The following is an 18,801-nucleotide window of genomic DNA, read 5'->3' on the forward strand; positions in this document are numbered from 1 at the left end:
ATAAAGAAAATCAAAATCCCATACTTATCAACAAAATTCTTAACATTTGAGAATTATATTATATATGGTGTTTATTACGCTGTCAGATGTTCTTAAACCTTCTCTATTTCTGAGAAGAAAAAGGTTTAACTGCAATTGGCATTAAAAAATCTTCGAGAAACATTAGAAAATTATAATTTATATTTCCTATTCTTAACCTGTACACTTTAAATCCAATTACTTCTTAAGGTAAGTTAGAACTTTCATCAAAACTCAGCTGTCGAATGGATGAAGAAAATTCCATTTTAATTAAAAACTCCATACTTTGTAAACGAAAATCATATTATACATATTTATCATGTTGCCAAATGAGCTTAAACCTTCTTTATTTCTGAGATAAAGATGGTTCAAGTGCATTTGTCACTAAACATTCAACGAGAATCTTTAATAATACTTATTCGTTATTTTTTTTATTGTCAACGAGTATAAAATATAAAGCTAATTATTTTAAATGTCACTTAGAACATTCATCGACTAAGCTCTCAAGTGGATGAAGAAAATTCCAAATTGTAAACAAAATTCTTAAAATTTAGGAATCATATTAGTGTTTTTAGAGTTCAGTAAACCTTTCAGAAGGATAGCAACAAACAAGACCTTTCCTGACCGCACTGTTTACTTACGAAGAACAGAACGTAAACAGAAAACTTCTGTTTGTCTGCCATTCGGAATAAAAATTTTCTCTAACAATTGAGGATGATGCAAGACTGCAAAATCGATTTATTAAAAAAAAACACAAGTCGCCTTTTTTCCCACGAGGCGACTGTAAGATTACTTAATCATCCACTGTCCCATGACGCAAAAGGACTCTCTGAGCGATAAGATAATTTCAGCAAATTGAAAGAAAGACGACAAAAAATTGCTACATCACTGAGCCTTGTGTTTCAACAGGCCTTTCTTTTCGATTTCAGGAAGGTTGCGGTGCAGTTTATATAGAAACGGTAAGCGTTGGTGAACACAGAACACAAAATGGTACGAAACGAGCAAAACGTTAGCTTGCTTGATGGCTCCAGGGAACATCATGGAGCAGCAGAGCCCTTTCTTTTCACTTCAGAATCAGTGGGTGAAGGGCATCCAGGTAAATCAATTCTTACACTTTAATCTCTCTAATGGATTACTAATTACTACGAAAATTGAGAGGCATATTGCTGTTTCAATGACCTACATTTAATCATAGATGTTTTTTAAACTTTTATAATTCGAAAAATGACATTCAAATTGATAATATAACTTACATAAATATTAGAGTAGTTATATGGGTAATTGTCCTAGAAATTGTATCACCAATTTGACACTTAAATTATTAATTTTTGATTTTCTTTATTTAAGAACAGCTTGATCCCCCATAAATTCACATTTAATTATTTCTTCAATACTATTCTCTGCAATATCATTTCGATGATTTTTAAACTTTTATAATTCAAAAAAATGACATTCAAATTGATAATCTAACTTACATAAAAATTGGAGGAGTTATATGGGTAATTGTCCTAGAAATTGTATCACCAATTTGACACTTAAATTATTAATTTTTGATTTTCTTTATTTAAGAACAGCTTGATCCCCCATAAATTCACATTTAATTATTTCTTCAATACTATTCTCTGCAATATCATTTCGATGATTTTTAAACTTTTATAATTCAAAAAATGACATTCAAATTGATAATCTAACTTACATAAAAATTGGAGGAGTTATATGGGTAATTGTCCTAGAAATTGTATCACCAATTTGACACTTAAATTATTAATTTTTGATTTTCTTTATTTAAGAACAGCTTGATCCCCCATAAATTCACATTTAATTATTTCTTCAATACTATTCTCTGTAATATCATTTCGATGATTTTTAAACTTTTATAATTCAAAAAATGACATTCAAATTGATAATCTAACTTACATAAATATTAGAGGAATTTTATGGGTAATTGTCCTAGAAATTGTATCATCAACTTAACACGTAAATTATAATTTTTTGATTTTCTTTATTTAAGAATAGCTTGATCCTCCATAAATTCACATTTAATTATTTCTTCAATACTATTCTCTGCAAAATATCATTTCGTGACTTTAAAACGATTCGTGATTTTTTATTCTCTTACATTATTGTGCCAAAATGTTTCAATGACATACATTTAATTATAAATGATTTTTAAACTTTTATAATTCGAAAAATGACCTTCAAATTGATAATCTAACTTACATAAATATTAGAGTAGTTATATGGGTAATTGTCCTAGAAATTGCATCACCAATTTAACTCTTAAATTATTAATTTTTGATTTAGAATAGCTTGATCCTCCATAAATTCACATTTAATTATTTCTTCAATACTATTCTCTGCAATATCACTGTGTTCAAAACATGTAACTGTAAATATGGTAGCGATCAGAGTATGTAGAATAATAATAAGTTTATTATAGTTGTGTTAAAAAACGTAAATATAGAGTTGTGTGAAAGACACATAAATATAGACGTGAATAAAATATGTAGAATAATAAAGTAAATATAGTTGTGTTCAAAACACGTAAGTATAAATATAGTTGTGATCAAGATATGTAGAATAATGGAAACATAAGTATAGTTTAAAACTGTGAAAACTTTTTATAAGAAATAAACTTGCAAAATAACGTTAAAAAAAAAGATTGTAATTTTTTATTATCTTATTATGCCAAAATGTTTCAATGACATACATTTAATTATAAATGATTTTTAAACTTTTATAATTCGAAAAATGACATTGAAATTGATAATCTAACTTACATAAATATTAGAGGAGTTATATGGGTATATGTCTCAGAAATTGTATCACCAAATTAAAACTTAAATTATTAATTTTTTATTTTTTTTATTTAAGAATAGCTTGATCCTCCATAATTTCATATTTAATTATTTCTTTAATACTATTCTCTGCAATATCATTTTGTGATTTTAAAACGATGATTAAATTAGGAAAATGCTGCTGGAAGTATATTTATTACAAATATTAATACTGTTACATTATTAAAGTACAATAATTCATCCAGGTTTTGAATAATTTAGTTTGAAAAAATTAATGACAGAACAATAATCTGCTACTGTTTTTCCTGCTTACAATTAATACATACTTCCTTCACGGCTTGGTATTTAGTTTAGGTACGATGTTGTGTTTTTGAACAATTCTCAAGTTTTTTAACAGATTAAAAAAATTTATGAGCTTTTATATAACGATTCTTAATTGATTAAAAAATAGAGTTTAAAGATTGCGGGATTTAATTTGCTGGCTTTTTTGAATTTTAGCTTAAAAGTTTCAAAATTTCATTATGTTTAGCTTAAACTAAGTTGGCGAGTTTCTTCCACTGCTGAAAAAACTGCCCTGGAAGAATTGAACGAAACTACTTTTTTCACATAAAACTGCATGTTTAATTTATTTAATTAGATTATTCTAAAGATAGATTTATATTTTAATTACGATTGTTAAATGTCATATTTTTATGTGAAAATTAATGCATGCAAAAAATTGAAGTTCATAAATTCTTACAGGAAAGCACAATTAAAAAAAAAAAATTGAACTTTATTTTTGTAACTTAAAATTATAATACTTATACTAAAACTTCTAGCATTTAATTTTTTAAATAAAATTTGTTACTATAAAATATTCTGATTAGTACTTAACAAATAAGAATGCAGTTAACAAATGCATGCAGTTTGGTAAACAATTATGAATCTGGACAAAATTTTATTTTCTGAATTTTTTGTAATTTTGAAATTTTATGAACCAAATTTTATCACTTATTTCTAACTAGATGTCCACTAATGTAACGCTAGAACATTACTACTTTATTTAGTATGCCTAAACTTATTATATCCTAGTTTTTAATATACATAAACATATTTTTTTCCTTGTACTTGAGTATTTAAATACTTAAGTAACATGTTTGAAGTTCAGCCAAAAAAATGGTTTATTTATCTCTGAAACACATAAACAGTTATATATAGCTAATTACTAGGTTTATATATCTTATAATAAATTACTATAGATTTCAATTTAAATGAACGTTTAGTAAAAAATAAATTTGTAAATTCAATTAAAAACTTTAAGCAATAAGTTGTAAAACATTATAATATTTCATTTGACTCCCGGTGGCTGAGTGGTAGCGCTTTGCGCTCCCGTGCCACAGGTCCTGTGTTCGATCCTCGGGTCAGGCAAGGTTGACTCAGTCTTTCATCCCTTCAGTGGGTCGATAAATGAGTACCAAGCATGCTTGGGAACTAAATGCTGGAGGTTCCGCGTTCGGCTGACCACTTGACCAGAACATCTGCTCCTGCACCCCAGAGCCCAAGGTCAAGAAAACTGAGATGGCCACAGTAGGCCTTGGCCCTCTATGGGCTGTCGAGCCACTGAGTTTACTTTAGTTTAATATTTAATTTAGAATAGCAAACATTATAGTAATAAAAACTCAGTTACTGATATTTTTAAGCAATAAATACCCTTTGTTTTATCATATCATTATAAAAAAATTGAATTTTAACTTGCATTTTGTTTAATTTGAAAAATAACTCATTTAAATAAAATCAATTTATTAATTACAAACTGTTTTGCCTTATTTTTTTAGTGTGATAATGCCCAGAAAAATTTAGTTGTTTTACTGGGTAGTTATAATTTTTGAAATATTCCTTCTCAAGCTTTCATATTTGTCTAAATTGAAGACTTTAATAATATTCAAAGAAGTATAAATATTTATGATTTTATGCTTTAAAAATGACTGAAAACTGTAAATTATCAGATTTTTGGTATTTAGCCAGGGCAGGGATAAATATCTATAGATACTCTTACTATTTATAAATACCTACCCATTAGGTATTTATAAATATCCCGTACTTATATTCTTTCCTATACTGTTATAAAACTAATTTTTAAAAATTTAAAAGATTAAAACTTATATAACTTTCATTATAAGTTTTAATCAAATCTCACACTTATCTACTTTTAGGACTTTACCAAGCTACGCATCTTTAAATGTTACAAAATGTTTTTCTTTTATAACTGCGTTTGAGCAGACTGTTTACATTGCGATAATCTGTTATATCATACTCACATTATCTTGTGGAGCTGTTATCAATCCTTAGCTTTTGTAATGTGTCTGCATTATCTATCAAGGTTATGATACAATTTTATCAACTTATATTATCAGTCCTCTCACTCGATATTGTAAATAGAGAAGTGCATTTTAAAATCGCCCTTAAGCCTCCCTAGACCTGCTATTCTATTTCCTAAGTGTTTTTTTCTTTTATTAAAATTATTTGCATCACTTTAAACTAGTGGATTCTAGAAAATACTGACTTAACAATCGCTGAATAATGAAAATTCGATAAAATGTTTCATCATTACATTCATAATTTCCTTCAAGACTTTATTTTAAAATTATGAAAAGTGATTAAAGTTGTGAAAGTTTCAAGAGTTCGCCGCTGCATTTATTTTAAATATAATCGTATCGTCTGATAATTAAAATGCATAATTAAATATCGTTCAATTTTAATACTTAAATCGTTTTAGGAATTTTAATCGTTTAATGAATCACTTCATTAAATTGAAAACGTATAATTTAGAATTACTTCACATTTGAAGTAAAATATAAAAATAAATATACATTATTGTTTTTCCTAATAACAGACATTAATTTATTTCATTTTCTACAAAATAGAATTCAAAAATTGTTTTAACAAGAAGGAAAATAAAATGCTTTGCTACTAAGCAAATCTCATCGTCAGAATGATATGCGACTACAAATGTTTCAAATTTCGCTTGCTGAGTTGCTAAATTAGGATAGTTTTTAAAACTGGACGCGGTTAATGAGACGTGATATTTCAAGAAAATTGGAATGTTGTTGAAAAAGTTTTCGTAAATAGCAACGACTATCTGAAATTACATAAATGATTGTACCTCACGATTTTTAAATTTGACTTTTTTTCCAATAAATGTTTTCATTCACAATTGGGTATAATATGAAAAAAACACAACTACTTCGATTTAGTAGGAACAACATATGACGCAATGCTAAACGAATGGAATTTAGTTGTTGTTTATTTAGTTATTGTTATTAGTAGTTGTTGTTATTTGTTTTAGTTGTTGTTGTTTATTTAGTTGTATTTAGTTTCAATAACTTTTCTTTATAATGCAATAAAATCTGGCGAGCAGCTATTTAAACGATCGAACACTTCGTTTGTTTATTTGTAGCTTGAAGTTAGGCTCGCAGAAAATGCCGTTCATGGGTTAAATTTAGTAGGAACAACACAACCAGTGACGTAGGCTATATTATACCCAATTGTTGGTAGAACTATATAGCTATATGGAATATGGGTTATTGAACGTTATGATGGATATAAGAAAAAACATTCATTTTTGAAAATAATTTAGTTCTGAATAAAATCATTAATGCGTAGTTAAAATTTTTGTTAGCGCTTAATATATTTCATCACCTTTTACAAGAATTCGTCATACGAGTAAATTAAGTTTAATGATATACCATTGCTGAATAAAAGCTTTTAAAGGATTGCGTGCCAGAAATATGATCATCACTTAGTTTCCGATCATGAAATTTAATATATGATGATTATTTATACTATATAATTTTTTTCCGGTATAGTGGTGCTCATGTTTTAAGAGTGAAACTGACGAACTCTTCCATTAAATGCCCTTTAAACGAGTTGCATAATCACTGGATGTGGCAAGAAAGTGTAATTTAATTAAAAAATTATTAATTTAAAAAAAAACCCAAGGAAACTTCACAACTAAATTCATACGATAAACTCATTTTTATTAACATGCATTCGGAAATTATTCAATAGTAAAACAAAGTTTCAACAAAGTGTTCTTAAGTTTTCCTTAAATGTGAAGGAGACTTAAATTTTAAAGATCTAAAATTTCATTGTTATATTTGTTTGAAAAGCTTTAGTCAAATATTTACTTGTTAGAATATTCTGTTTCGTAATAAAAATGGTAGTAAAGAAGATTACAGTTTTAGAATTTTTGATGGTCAAGAGAGATTAAAAACACAAAAATCAGTTTGAATGCCGGTGGAAATTAAGAGGCGTTAAAGGTAACTATTAGAAAATACCTTCGACGATCACACTGGTTTTGATGTTTTAAATCCGCCATCCGAAATACTTAATTCGTCATCTTTTGTTAACGCTTTTGTTCGTTTTTATTCACTCACTTAAATACTATAAAAGAAGCCCCAATGTGTATATTTTTTTACTTCAATTTTAACGAGGATTTTAAAAGATTAAGGACTATATAAAGTTGCATAGCAATGGAGACATTTCAAATCAAAAAAATTATTTATATACCTAATCTAACTTTTAATTTAAAAAAAATATTAGCTTCTTTCATAGGTGTTGACGCGATTTCAATATTCAACTTCATTTTTTTTCCTTTTCTAAATAATAATTAATACACAATAAATTATTTTTGAAAATGTGTCATTCATAATATTCATCGCATAAAACAATTCGTTTTTTATTTAAAACTACCTATAACTGCAAAAAATAACAATTGTAAATTAAAATAAAATAATAATATGATTCGTTTTCTTTAATTTCTTTCAGTTTTTTCTTCGTAAAAAATTAAAGTTAAATAACTTCGCTAAAGAATCAGTTTTTAATTTTTCACCACTGCAACTTACAGATGAACTCACATGATTACTTTTTTTTTCTTCAGATAAACTCTGCGATCAACTTAGTGATGCTATCCTGGATGCTCATTTAAAACAAGATCCTTGTTCCAAAGTCGCCTGTGGTAAGCATTTAGAATCACAGAAAGAAAAAAAAACACACCTGGTAAAAAAAGCATTGGAAAAATAATCACTTACCAATTATATGAATTTAGGGACCGATATTTTGTTCGGGCCGTTACGTCAAAATATAATGTAATTAAAATTTAATTAATATACAAATATTAATTTAAATTATGCGGAAAGGAACTTTTAATTAACTTCTGTGGAAAGAAACTTTAAATCTCATCTAATAACATTATTATATATTGTGTATCATTTATTAATTATCTTTCTGGTATTTAATCTTGTGATACACTAAAAATACTAGCCGCCTTTGGCGACCAACTTGGTCACCTTTCAAAATTAGCGTGTAATATATAAATTTTAATGGTAACCATGCCGAGGTAACGTAACTTTATTGGCGTCGCACTAGAACAGCACAATAGGCTATTGGCGACGGTCTGGGAAACATCCCTGAGGATGATCCGAAGACACGCCATCACGATTTTGATCCCCTATAGAGGGAATGGCTCTCCTGCTTTGGAAGCAAGACGATCTGCGAGCGAAGTCGAGCACTTTACGGTAGAACAGTTTAACGAGGACTGATACCGCGCACCCTCGGGTCCCTACGCAGGCTGATCAAAGTGATCACCCACCACACACTGACCGCAGCCAGTAACCATGCCGAATGCTCAGCATAACTGTATTTAAATTTTCTAATTCTTTAACTTCTCCTTCAATCCTAAATCTATTATTCGTTTTAAACAACATATTAACCCATTTTTTTCACCTTCTAGCTATACCTACGCGGAAGTACTTTGATTTCAAGTTTAACTATCAATTAATATTAATATTGAATTTTTAGTAATAATTTTAAATCCCACAAATCACCGTAAATATGAGTTCGGGAAACTTCAGCACAGTAGACAACAGAAGTATTAAAGTTATTTCCATCTCTGTCATAAGATAAGAAAGAAAACTTATCCCAATGCTTCGTTACGTGCTGTACTACTTCCTCACTCACCGCTTTAGCCATATAACTTTGAGTACCGTATAATATTAATATTATATTGTTCGAAAAACAGTATGTGGCACATACCACCATTTATGTTTAAGGTTTTTACAGCCATTTTAGAAAAGATCAAAAATATATCGAAATAATTACTTCGTAACTAAGTTTCTATTTCTATAAAAATACAAAATTATTCTAAATAAAAACTTCTGAACATACACCTAAGTATTCAACACTACTTAAAATATTCCATAAGACAACCTAATGAAATATAATATATATTTAATATCAAGAAGGCTTTTACCATTTCCAACGAATTCATTCCACAAAAAGACATCAGAAACAAATACTGAAAATTCTTGGGCAATGATATTATTCAAAACTTCTTTTTCATCTCCTCTAAGGGATTCCACCTATGCTTCACTACTTACTACTACACGGGTTAGTAAACCCGTGTAGTAGTAAAAACAAAAACTCAGTCTGAAAAACAATCAACTTCAAGAAGTTCCAAAATTATCGTCTGCTTTTTTTATTGATCTCGTTGTGCTGTTATGTTATTAATGCTTATGTTATCCGAATTTTTTAGGACTCTTACACTGTGCTCAAAATATATAACTATAAATATGTTAATTTAATATAATTGTGTTCAAAACACGTAAATATAGAGTTGGGTGAAATAACATATAAATATAGATGTGGATAAAATATGTAGAATGATAAAATAAATATAGTTGTGTTCAAAACACGCAAGTATAAATAAAGTTGTGATCAAAATATGTAGAATAATGGAAACATAAATGTAGTATTTAACTGTGAAAACTTCTTGTAAGAAATAAACCTGCAAAATAACGTCTTAAAAAAAAAGAAAAAATTAATAATAATAATAAAAAAAAAGGAATGTAATTTTCTATCTTCATACATTATTATGCCACAATATTTAATATTCCTTGATTGAATGTCATTATATATTAAATAAAACGCTTATATCTAAATATATTTAAAGAGAAAAGAAAAAATTATTAATAAATAAAATATTTTAAAAAAGTATTTAAAAATAAAAAAAAATAAGAAAAAAAAATAAGGAAAGATATAATCTCGTCATCAGCTCTCACGATTATATCCACAAAAAAGAGTGCTTTCTAATATTGTATTAATATAGATAAAGCAAAATATATCACTACATTAGTGTCTTAATCTCTCTTTTCTTTCATTATTCTTTCTTGTCTTTATTTTGTTATAAATATATGCTTTTAACTGTAAATCTTGCAGTTGGGCCATTTAAAAGTTTTCGGACGGAAAAGAAACATTATTTAGCATTAATAGTAGAAAACTCCCTTAAATGTTCTCTACTTAAAACAATTTGTATCAGAATAATTTTAAAATTTTTTTTTGGTACTTATAAGCTGAAGTTACTCCTTTTCTTTTCAGAGTCTGTTACCAAAGGAGGCAAGGTTTTGGTATGCGGGGAAATAACATCTCGTGCACACGTCGATTACGAGAAAGTAATAAGAGATGTCGTACGACATGTTGGCTACGATGATGCATCAAAAGGTAAGAAATATGCGAATGAATTTTACACACTCCTATGTATGAAAAATATTCAAATTTATTCCATCCTTTCTTTTAACCGATTTTACAAATATATATATGTATATATATTTTATTTGTTAGGGTTAGATTACAAAAACTGTGAGATCGAAATAGCAATCCATGAACAGCACGAAGAAATCGCTAACATCGTACACGTCGATAAACACGAAGATGATATTGGAGCAGGGGATCAGGTAAATATATAAAAGAGTATTTGTTGAATTTGTACAAATAAAATAATAGAAAAACTACTGCGTCTAAAAGACGAAAAAATCTATATAAAAAATAGTTTGTTCTCATAAATTATATCTAAAAATTAAGATTCTAAACAATTTTTTCTGATTATTTTAAAAGATTAGAATCAAGAGAGTTTTTAATTGCACATTATTTATCACAAACCAATAATTATTATCTGAGCAATGGATGTTCGTATTCTAAATTTGTTGTGGACTATGTACAAAATGCTGCATTGTATACTAATTTGAACGCAAAATATGATATTATGATTTTGTGGATGTAAATGACGGAGAAAAAGACAATGCGTAATTTTTCTTCGCATTTTCTTTTCTTTTATAAAAGGTTACTAAGTTGACGATCAAATAAAAATAACATTTTCATTATTTAATAAATCTAATTTTTTACGCATTCATATTTTATTTTAACTGACTTATTTAGTTATTTTTGATAATATTCGATTAGAACAAACATCAGTGTAGGGCATATCGGACAATGGTTCTGCAGGCGTCCCTTTCGGGTTATTATTAGTAATATTGGCGATTACTAAAAATTTAAGCCTTTCTAATTTGAAAAAAAAAATGAATCTACTTTTTACATGAAAAAGGTATTTTCAACCAATACTATAATAAATTACTATGGCCGGGATAGCCTGGTTGGTAGGGCACTGGGCCCATGTCCAACAGGTTGTGGGTTCGATCCTCGCCGGCCGAAGTAATGGTAATATGTAGTAAATGGTGATTGATGCATGTTAAATCTGTCGAGTCACAATGTCCTCTCTGTTCCCATAACAAATCATACCTCTGGGGGTACTGATCCAGGAGTTACCTTGTCTGCTGGATTGGTTCAAAATTACGAGGTTACGGAGTTGAACATTAGTAGTCGTAAACCCAAGATTGGGTCGGCTATTCAATGACGGTTATAAAATAAATTACTATCATACAAATTGAAAACACGAAGTAATGCTATTCAATACCTCGCAGTTTTTTATTAAATGCAATGCTTAATCAACGCGTAACATGTTTAACCATTTCCTATTTTTCTGATTGGTTTTTGGCATTAATATGCCGGTTTAACAACTTTGCCGGTAACATACAGACTGAACAATTAATAGAATAATTAAAGTAGAGCATTCCCGCAACAGCCTGTAGTGAGCCAGGAAGACCACGGCTCCACTATTTTGTGACCAACTAATTGTGTAAATAAGCTTGTAACTGTATGGGAATAATAATAGCACTTAATAATAATTATGGGTAAAACGTTCTGAAGAAGGCATTTTGAAAGATTAAAACACAATAAATATAACTTCATTTAAGCAATTTTTTTTCTTTCAGGGTCTAATGTTCGGGTATGCCAGTGATGAAACTGAAGAACTCATGCCACTCACCATCATGCTCGCACACAAACTTAATTCTAAACTCGGCGAATTACGAAGAAACGGAACATTTCCTTGGGCTGGTCCCGATTCAAAATCACAAGTAAGTTTTCGTATTTGTAGCTACAAATTTTGTGTTTTTCATATTTGTAGTTTTTCATTGCATAAAAAATAATAAAACATACTTAATTATGAAATATAATTTAAATGTAACCGGCGACATTTGTTGTTGCCTGGTCTTAGTATTATACTTGCCCTACAACTAATTTAAAATTTTCAGGTCTAACTAAAAGTAAAGAATTTAGTAGACTATAAATACAGGGTTATTCATAATTCCCTCCGCCTGTAAACGCCATTTTTCTTTACTACAACTGGCTTCAGTGGAACATGCTACTGCCATCTACCGGCAACTGCTTAAATTAAAACTTGAATACTTTCGGAATAATTTCATATGTTCTTTTTTGCCATATTCGTCTTCGTTTTTTTACTATAACGCTTCGAAACCCCGGAGGGAATTATGAATAACTCTGTATATCAACTGAAAAAAATGAATGTAGTGAAAAGTTAATGAATACAATGGACTAAATATACAACTAAAGGAAAGTGTGGATAAAAACTAAACCACGATTTTGCAGGTGACGTGCGAGTACGTGTTTGATCAAGGAGCTGCAGTACCTCAACGCGTACACACAGTTGTTGTGTCAACACAGCACACGAACGACATTACCTTAGAAGAACTTCGAACACAAGTGATGCAAAGGGTTGTTCTAGAAGTTATTCCTAAACATATGAGGGACGAGCAAACTATTTATTACATAAATCCATGCGGAATATTCGTCAATGGAGGACCCAAGGTAAGAATAAATCTTCCAAGAAAAATACGAAACCAACAATAACTATAAGGAACATATAATAATCTTTGTTTTCCTTGTAGGTTGATGCTGGACTTACTGGGCGAAAAATAATTGTGGACACCTACGGAGGGTGGGGAGCCCACGGAGGAGGAGCCTTCTCAGGAAAAGATCCAACTAAAGTAGACAGATCTGCAGCATATGCTGCAAGATGGGTCGCCAAATCTTTGGTAGCAGCGAAACTTTGCCGTCGATGCCTAGTACAAGTAAGTTTCTTTTTGTATAGAATTTATATACTTTTTTGGGGGTTCTTTCAAATATTAAGTAAGCACATTTTCATAATTTCGGACTCCCACTCTCTTCTTGTCCACAAATAAAGTAAATTGCAAACTCCGTCCTATGCTCACGTAAAAGAATCGTACCCTGCCTTTTATTCTAGTAATCTAATTTTTGGATTAAATTGAAATAAAAGATGTAACTTTGCATAAAGCAAAATTTACATTATAATTCATTTCATTAAAATTTGAGTAGATTATTCCTCAGGAATCAGATTCCATCTCTTCTGACACTAAAAACGTAATAATTAAATCGATGATCTTTAAAAACTCATATCATTTACCACTTCTTTTCTTTGTAATGATATAGCGAAGTTAACAGAAAGTCTACGAAACTTTTTGCGCAATTATTCCATCAATTTAATATTGCACAAATTAACTTTAATAAATTTGTCAAGTTGAACCATATTACTGTTGCATGATAAAATGGTACAACTCGAACTGCGAAATGGTTCAATAGAATATTGTTTGTAAGGTAACGTGGTTAAACTTGATCTACATTAACACGTTCACGCCGGGTGTTGCGCCTGAAAGCGGGACGGAAAAGAGAAAATACTGGTAGAAGAACTATTTCAATATTAGATAATATTCGGGAGGAGTTAATCTATTCTCAACAATAACAATTCACTGTAAGGAAATTTATCGCAGCGAAGAAGCAATTCAATATAAAAATTGCATCCGTTGAAAACAATTGGTAGGTTTGGATTTTTATCATTCCCGGAAAAAAAACAAAAAATGAAATTTATTTGTTACCAGTTTTTACTCCGGTGCGCAGCCCGATGAGACAATCTAGCATGATCCACCGGTGGGTCACCCCAGCGTGGCTTAACTTGAACCATATTGTGAAGCGATAAAATGGTATAATTTGAATGGCAGCATTGCTTAAATTGAACAGCAAAATGGTTCGATGTGAGCCGATTATTGCCACATAATAAAATGGTACAATTAGAACAGTAAAATGGTTCAAAAGGAAATATTACTTCCATACGATAGAATGGTATGAATTGAACCATAACATGGCCATACGCAATACCAAAGTAAGGCTGCATCCAACTTTTCAACATTAAAAAGAAATCCTAAACGAGTTCCTAAACTTTTTATTTTTAGCAGCAACACTTGTTACGTATAGCACTCGAGTTCCTAAACTAGTACTAGTTGGAAAATGGAACATCTATAAATGCAGGGTCTAGCAGAAAGGAATCCACGCAATGTTTTAGAAACACTTATCATTGCTCAACTTATGACCAAAGGTTCTATTAGATATGGTGTTTTTAGTTATAATTCTGTAAATTTAAAATTTGACTAAACGAAATGTTTAAGAAAATATTGATCTCGCATAACATGCCGAGAGAGATTTATATGGTGAGTTGTTCTTTTTTTCAGATATCCTATGCAATCGGAATTTCTGAGCCACTATCGATCTCTGTATTTTCTTATGGAACTTCAGACAAAAGCAGCAAAGAGTTGTTGAAAATAGTTGAAGACAATTTTGACTTAAGGCCTGGCAGAATTATCAAGTGAGTATATTTTCATTAACCTAAATAATATATTGGTAGTTTAATGATAATGTCTCCGTTTTAACCAGTTTTCCAATACGCAAAATAAAAACAGAACATCCAAACAACTTTTTGGATTGAATTTTCACATACTAAAATGCAAATGGTTCGATGCCCAAATATGCACTAAACCATAGCTTTTCTGCATTAACTTTTTCTTCTTCAACCAACAAAATTTGATATTTAAAATATGGGGATCTAAAAAATATTGAGCTAATAATTCAGTCAGGGAAATATTCGAAAATTTGGACCTATTGAAGATAATTTTACTTTTTCAGAATTTGAAAATATCTAGAAATATTAAGAACAGTAAATTTTTTTTTTTAAAAACAAAATGGTTTAATTTGTTTGTCTACGCATAATTCCATGTAAAATGTAATTTGTTACAATTTATCATTATTATTTAATTTAATGAGGGTTAGGAAAGTTTAGAATAATAAAGATATAAAATTTTTCACGAAACTATGCAATTTTAAGTGACAAAATCTAAAATTTGAACAAAACTGTATAAAGACTATTCGGCCGATTTCATTCAAATTTTGTACATTAGCGCCCAAAACCAAACATTATAATCATTTATGAAAAAAATGAGGATTCAACTTTTAATTTTACAATAGGAAAGAGGAAGAAAGTTTATACATTTATATAACATAAAATAAACAAAATGCACTGAAATTGAATCAATTTCTTGAAATATTGATTAGTATTAAATACTTTGCCAACAGAGTTAAATAATAATGTTGAAAAATAAAATGGACGGTACACAATACCTTAAGCTTCTAAGTTCTTGTCTTACCATTCATAAAAATAATTAGAAAAAATGCTATGTTACATTCTAAACATGCACAGTGTGCAAAATAAAAAAGTGCACAATGTTTGGATTTCCTATCATTCTTTAGATTCAATGACCAAAACTATAACTCGATCTTAAATTATTGAGAAATTGACCTAAAATATGCTAACTAATTAGCGTAGACGACATTTTAAGCTACAAAATCAGAGACAAACCCGAATTTTTTCTGAATATACATACATTTCTTACGACAGATTTGGATTCTTAACTATGGGGGGGGGGGAGGGTTAATCGCAATCTGGAAAATATACTGCCAATAGTTTGGTCAAGACAGCCAGAATTTTACTTTTTGCATAATTTCCTTATCTCGAGAATTCTTTCTTGAATTTGCAAACAATCATAAAATTCATTAATCCAAGGTCAATTCCACATAAAAATAAATTTTTAATTATTATTTATTAATATTTTATTTAATAGCAGTCGAAAATATTTTGAATTGTAAGGTATACAAATTTTTACATAATTTTTAGAAAAGTAAGGCAAAATACACAATTTGAACGAAATTGATGAAATAGTTTCTGAGCTAACAAATTTTAAAAAAGTTGTATATTTAAAATTGAATTTCTACATTTACTGCAAATATTGGACAAAAATCTATCTCCTCAGTTTGATGAAGAGTGCACAATTCCTTAAGAACATTTCACACCCTTAAGTTTCATAAACCCTTCATTTGAAAATAACTTAATTTTCTTTTCCTACAGGGATCTTAAGCTCTACACGCCATTTTACCAAAATACCTCCGTTTATGGACACTTTGGAAGAGAAGAATTTCCATGGGAAGTGCCCAAGAAATTGGTCCTATAGTCTTTGGCCTGCTTGTGACGTCTTTTAATGTTTATATTTTTTAATTTAAAACATGTTCCTATGAAACATAAAATGCATACTAACTGCATTGCAGTTTAATTGTAATATGCCTTGTTCTTACCTATATTACTTTCACTCTGAATACATTTTGTACTCAAAAATAAACCTTCCTTGCACTTCTGTAAAGGAGATGTACATCGATGTATTGAACAAAAGTGGAAATAAATAACTTTTTACATTTTTAAGCCCAATGTATTCTTTACATACTATATTTTGCCATACAGAATTTAAGATCACGGGTGCCACTCTAAAAATATTTCATGACAGAACTTTTTTTGATAAATGAACACGATCTAGAATTATTTACTAGAATTTTCAGACATTTATAGTTCACCGACTCCAGAATGTATCTTTCTATAATAAGAACTTATAATTATCAAGTTTTTTTTCTTTATTAATTTATTTTTTACAGAACTAGATAAAAATAACAGCTAACCTCGTACATCTTTTTACATCAACCACTGAATAATAAACAACAAATTTTTTCTAAGCTATACATATCTCCATTTATTTTTTCACATAATCATTATTTATTTTTTGTCCTATCTCTATAATTTCTTCGAGTTTAAAATAAAAATAATCTCAATTTAACATGGGTCAGCATTAAAAAACGCTTGGGAAAAATAAAAACAATAAAATTTAGATACAACAGTAGTACAAATTTTGTTTAAGCAAGCAAGCGTTGAAGTTCAATCTAATTTTTTCATTAATGAGCTACATCATTACTTGATCATTTCACAATAATTATAAAGATTACCAATGTTTACATTAAAATGTAATTTTTATTCTTAATTAACAGAAATTTTTTTTTACATTTTTAAGGAAATTCATACATTTTAAAATTAAAAACAAATTGAAATATTAATTTATGAAACTTCATCTACTGATTTTCTTTCAAGACTGATTTCAGTCCCCAGGACTGAAGAGTGGCACCCTTGTTTAAGATACGTTCTAAAGAAGAAAAAAATTGAAGAGTTTTAATGAGAGAACATGTTAAGTGCAATTTCAAAAAACAGCAAAAGAAACTTAATCTTTGACTGTGTTTGACTTTGCGTGGAGTGGTTTAAGAAAGTTAGCTGTAACTATAGAACATCCCAATCGGTAACATCTAGATACAAAGGTTACTCAAATGAAAAGTTAACAAGTTTGACAACATCATCCCACAGGGTTATAAAAGACAGTCGGAGAAGTGCATTGCAGATTGAGTTTAACTGATTAACCAATTTCAGTAAGAGTCTTTAAAAAGTAAATGATGCCTGGAACAGGTAGGTACTTTATTTAAGCCGCACTAGAGCTGCACAATGGGCGATGGTCTGGGAAACATCCCTGAGGATGATCCGAAGACATGCCATTGCTACTTTGATCCTCTGCACAGGTGATGGCTCATCTACTTTGGTAGCCCAACGACGTGCGCGCAAAGTCTAGCACTTTATGGTAGAACAGTTCAACCAATACCGTGCACACTCGGACTCTACACAGACAAAGTGGTGACCCACCCGCCTACTGACCACGGACAGTGATGCTTGACTTCGGTGATTTACTATTCGTGTCTTTACGATCAGCCCACAGTGGGACTGTCTGGAACAGAACAAGGAGCAGTAGCATTGTTTTTAGCAGTATAAAGTGATTACACCTTTACAACGATAGTCTACTTCATAAGCCATAATTCTTCTACTAAACCAAATTGCACCTTAGCAATGAATTGATTGGTGATTACAGTGTTTGCCCGTGATAGTCTCTGCGGATCGGATATTGTCGTCCTCTTTTCAATCACGCACTGACTTTTTATCATTTATTCACAGTTAATAATCCCAGTCTAAATATGCTAAATATTTACATTTCAAACACGACTTGTGTCACAGCCGATCAAAAGAAATATCAATTTAAGCGACAAAAACTTCAAAATTGAGATTTTTATATATTTGGCATTTTTGTGTAATAAGCTACATATTGGAAAAAAATGTTTTTTTTTTCTATCAAAAATTACTTTTTATCAGCAGTCCAAATTTTTATTTTAACATTGATAGCATTAGCAAGGGGAAGAAAAATAGTTGTCAAGTTGCTTTTCTCACAATCTATCATGAAGTTCTTTCAATTACATGGACTATATTTTTCACTGTTTTTACAATACAAGCATGGTTTAGGCTAATTACTCCGTCTCTAATGAGTAAACTGGGGTATGAAGAGTCATTCCTTTCCAATCTGATTCTAGATAGTATCCAATCCAATTCTAATTATCTAGGTGCTTTTAGAGAAAAAGAAAGTCAAGACTTTTTAATATACAGGACTGTTTGTAGGTAAAAATTGGAGTGAGGTTTTCATACATGCCATTTAGAAGAACA

General features: G+C 29.6%; 1 protein-coding gene across 1 annotated transcript; it reads left to right on the forward strand.

Annotated features, from left to right (window-relative positions):
- Positions 1-933: 933 nt before the first annotated feature.
- Positions 934-16,644, forward strand: LOC107455432 (S-adenosylmethionine synthase). Its single transcript, XM_016072993.4, has 9 exons — positions 934-1,114; positions 7,735-7,812; positions 10,230-10,352; positions 10,473-10,585; positions 11,960-12,103; positions 12,636-12,854; positions 12,935-13,117; positions 14,570-14,703; positions 16,297-16,644. The coding sequence occupies exons 1-9, from the start codon at positions 1,006-1,008 to the stop codon at positions 16,397-16,399; spliced, it is 1,206 nt and encodes a 401-aa protein (XP_015928479.1). The 5' UTR covers positions 934-1,005; the 3' UTR covers positions 16,400-16,644.
- The last annotated feature ends 2,157 nt before the right edge of the window (positions 16,645-18,801 follow it).

Source organism: Parasteatoda tepidariorum, chromosome 4, assembly GCF_982258835.1.
Source record: "Parasteatoda tepidariorum strain Cologne lab strain chromosome 4, Ptep-v5.0, whole genome shotgun sequence".
Classification (NCBI taxonomy): Eukaryota; Metazoa; Arthropoda; class Arachnida; order Araneae; family Theridiidae; genus Parasteatoda; species Parasteatoda tepidariorum.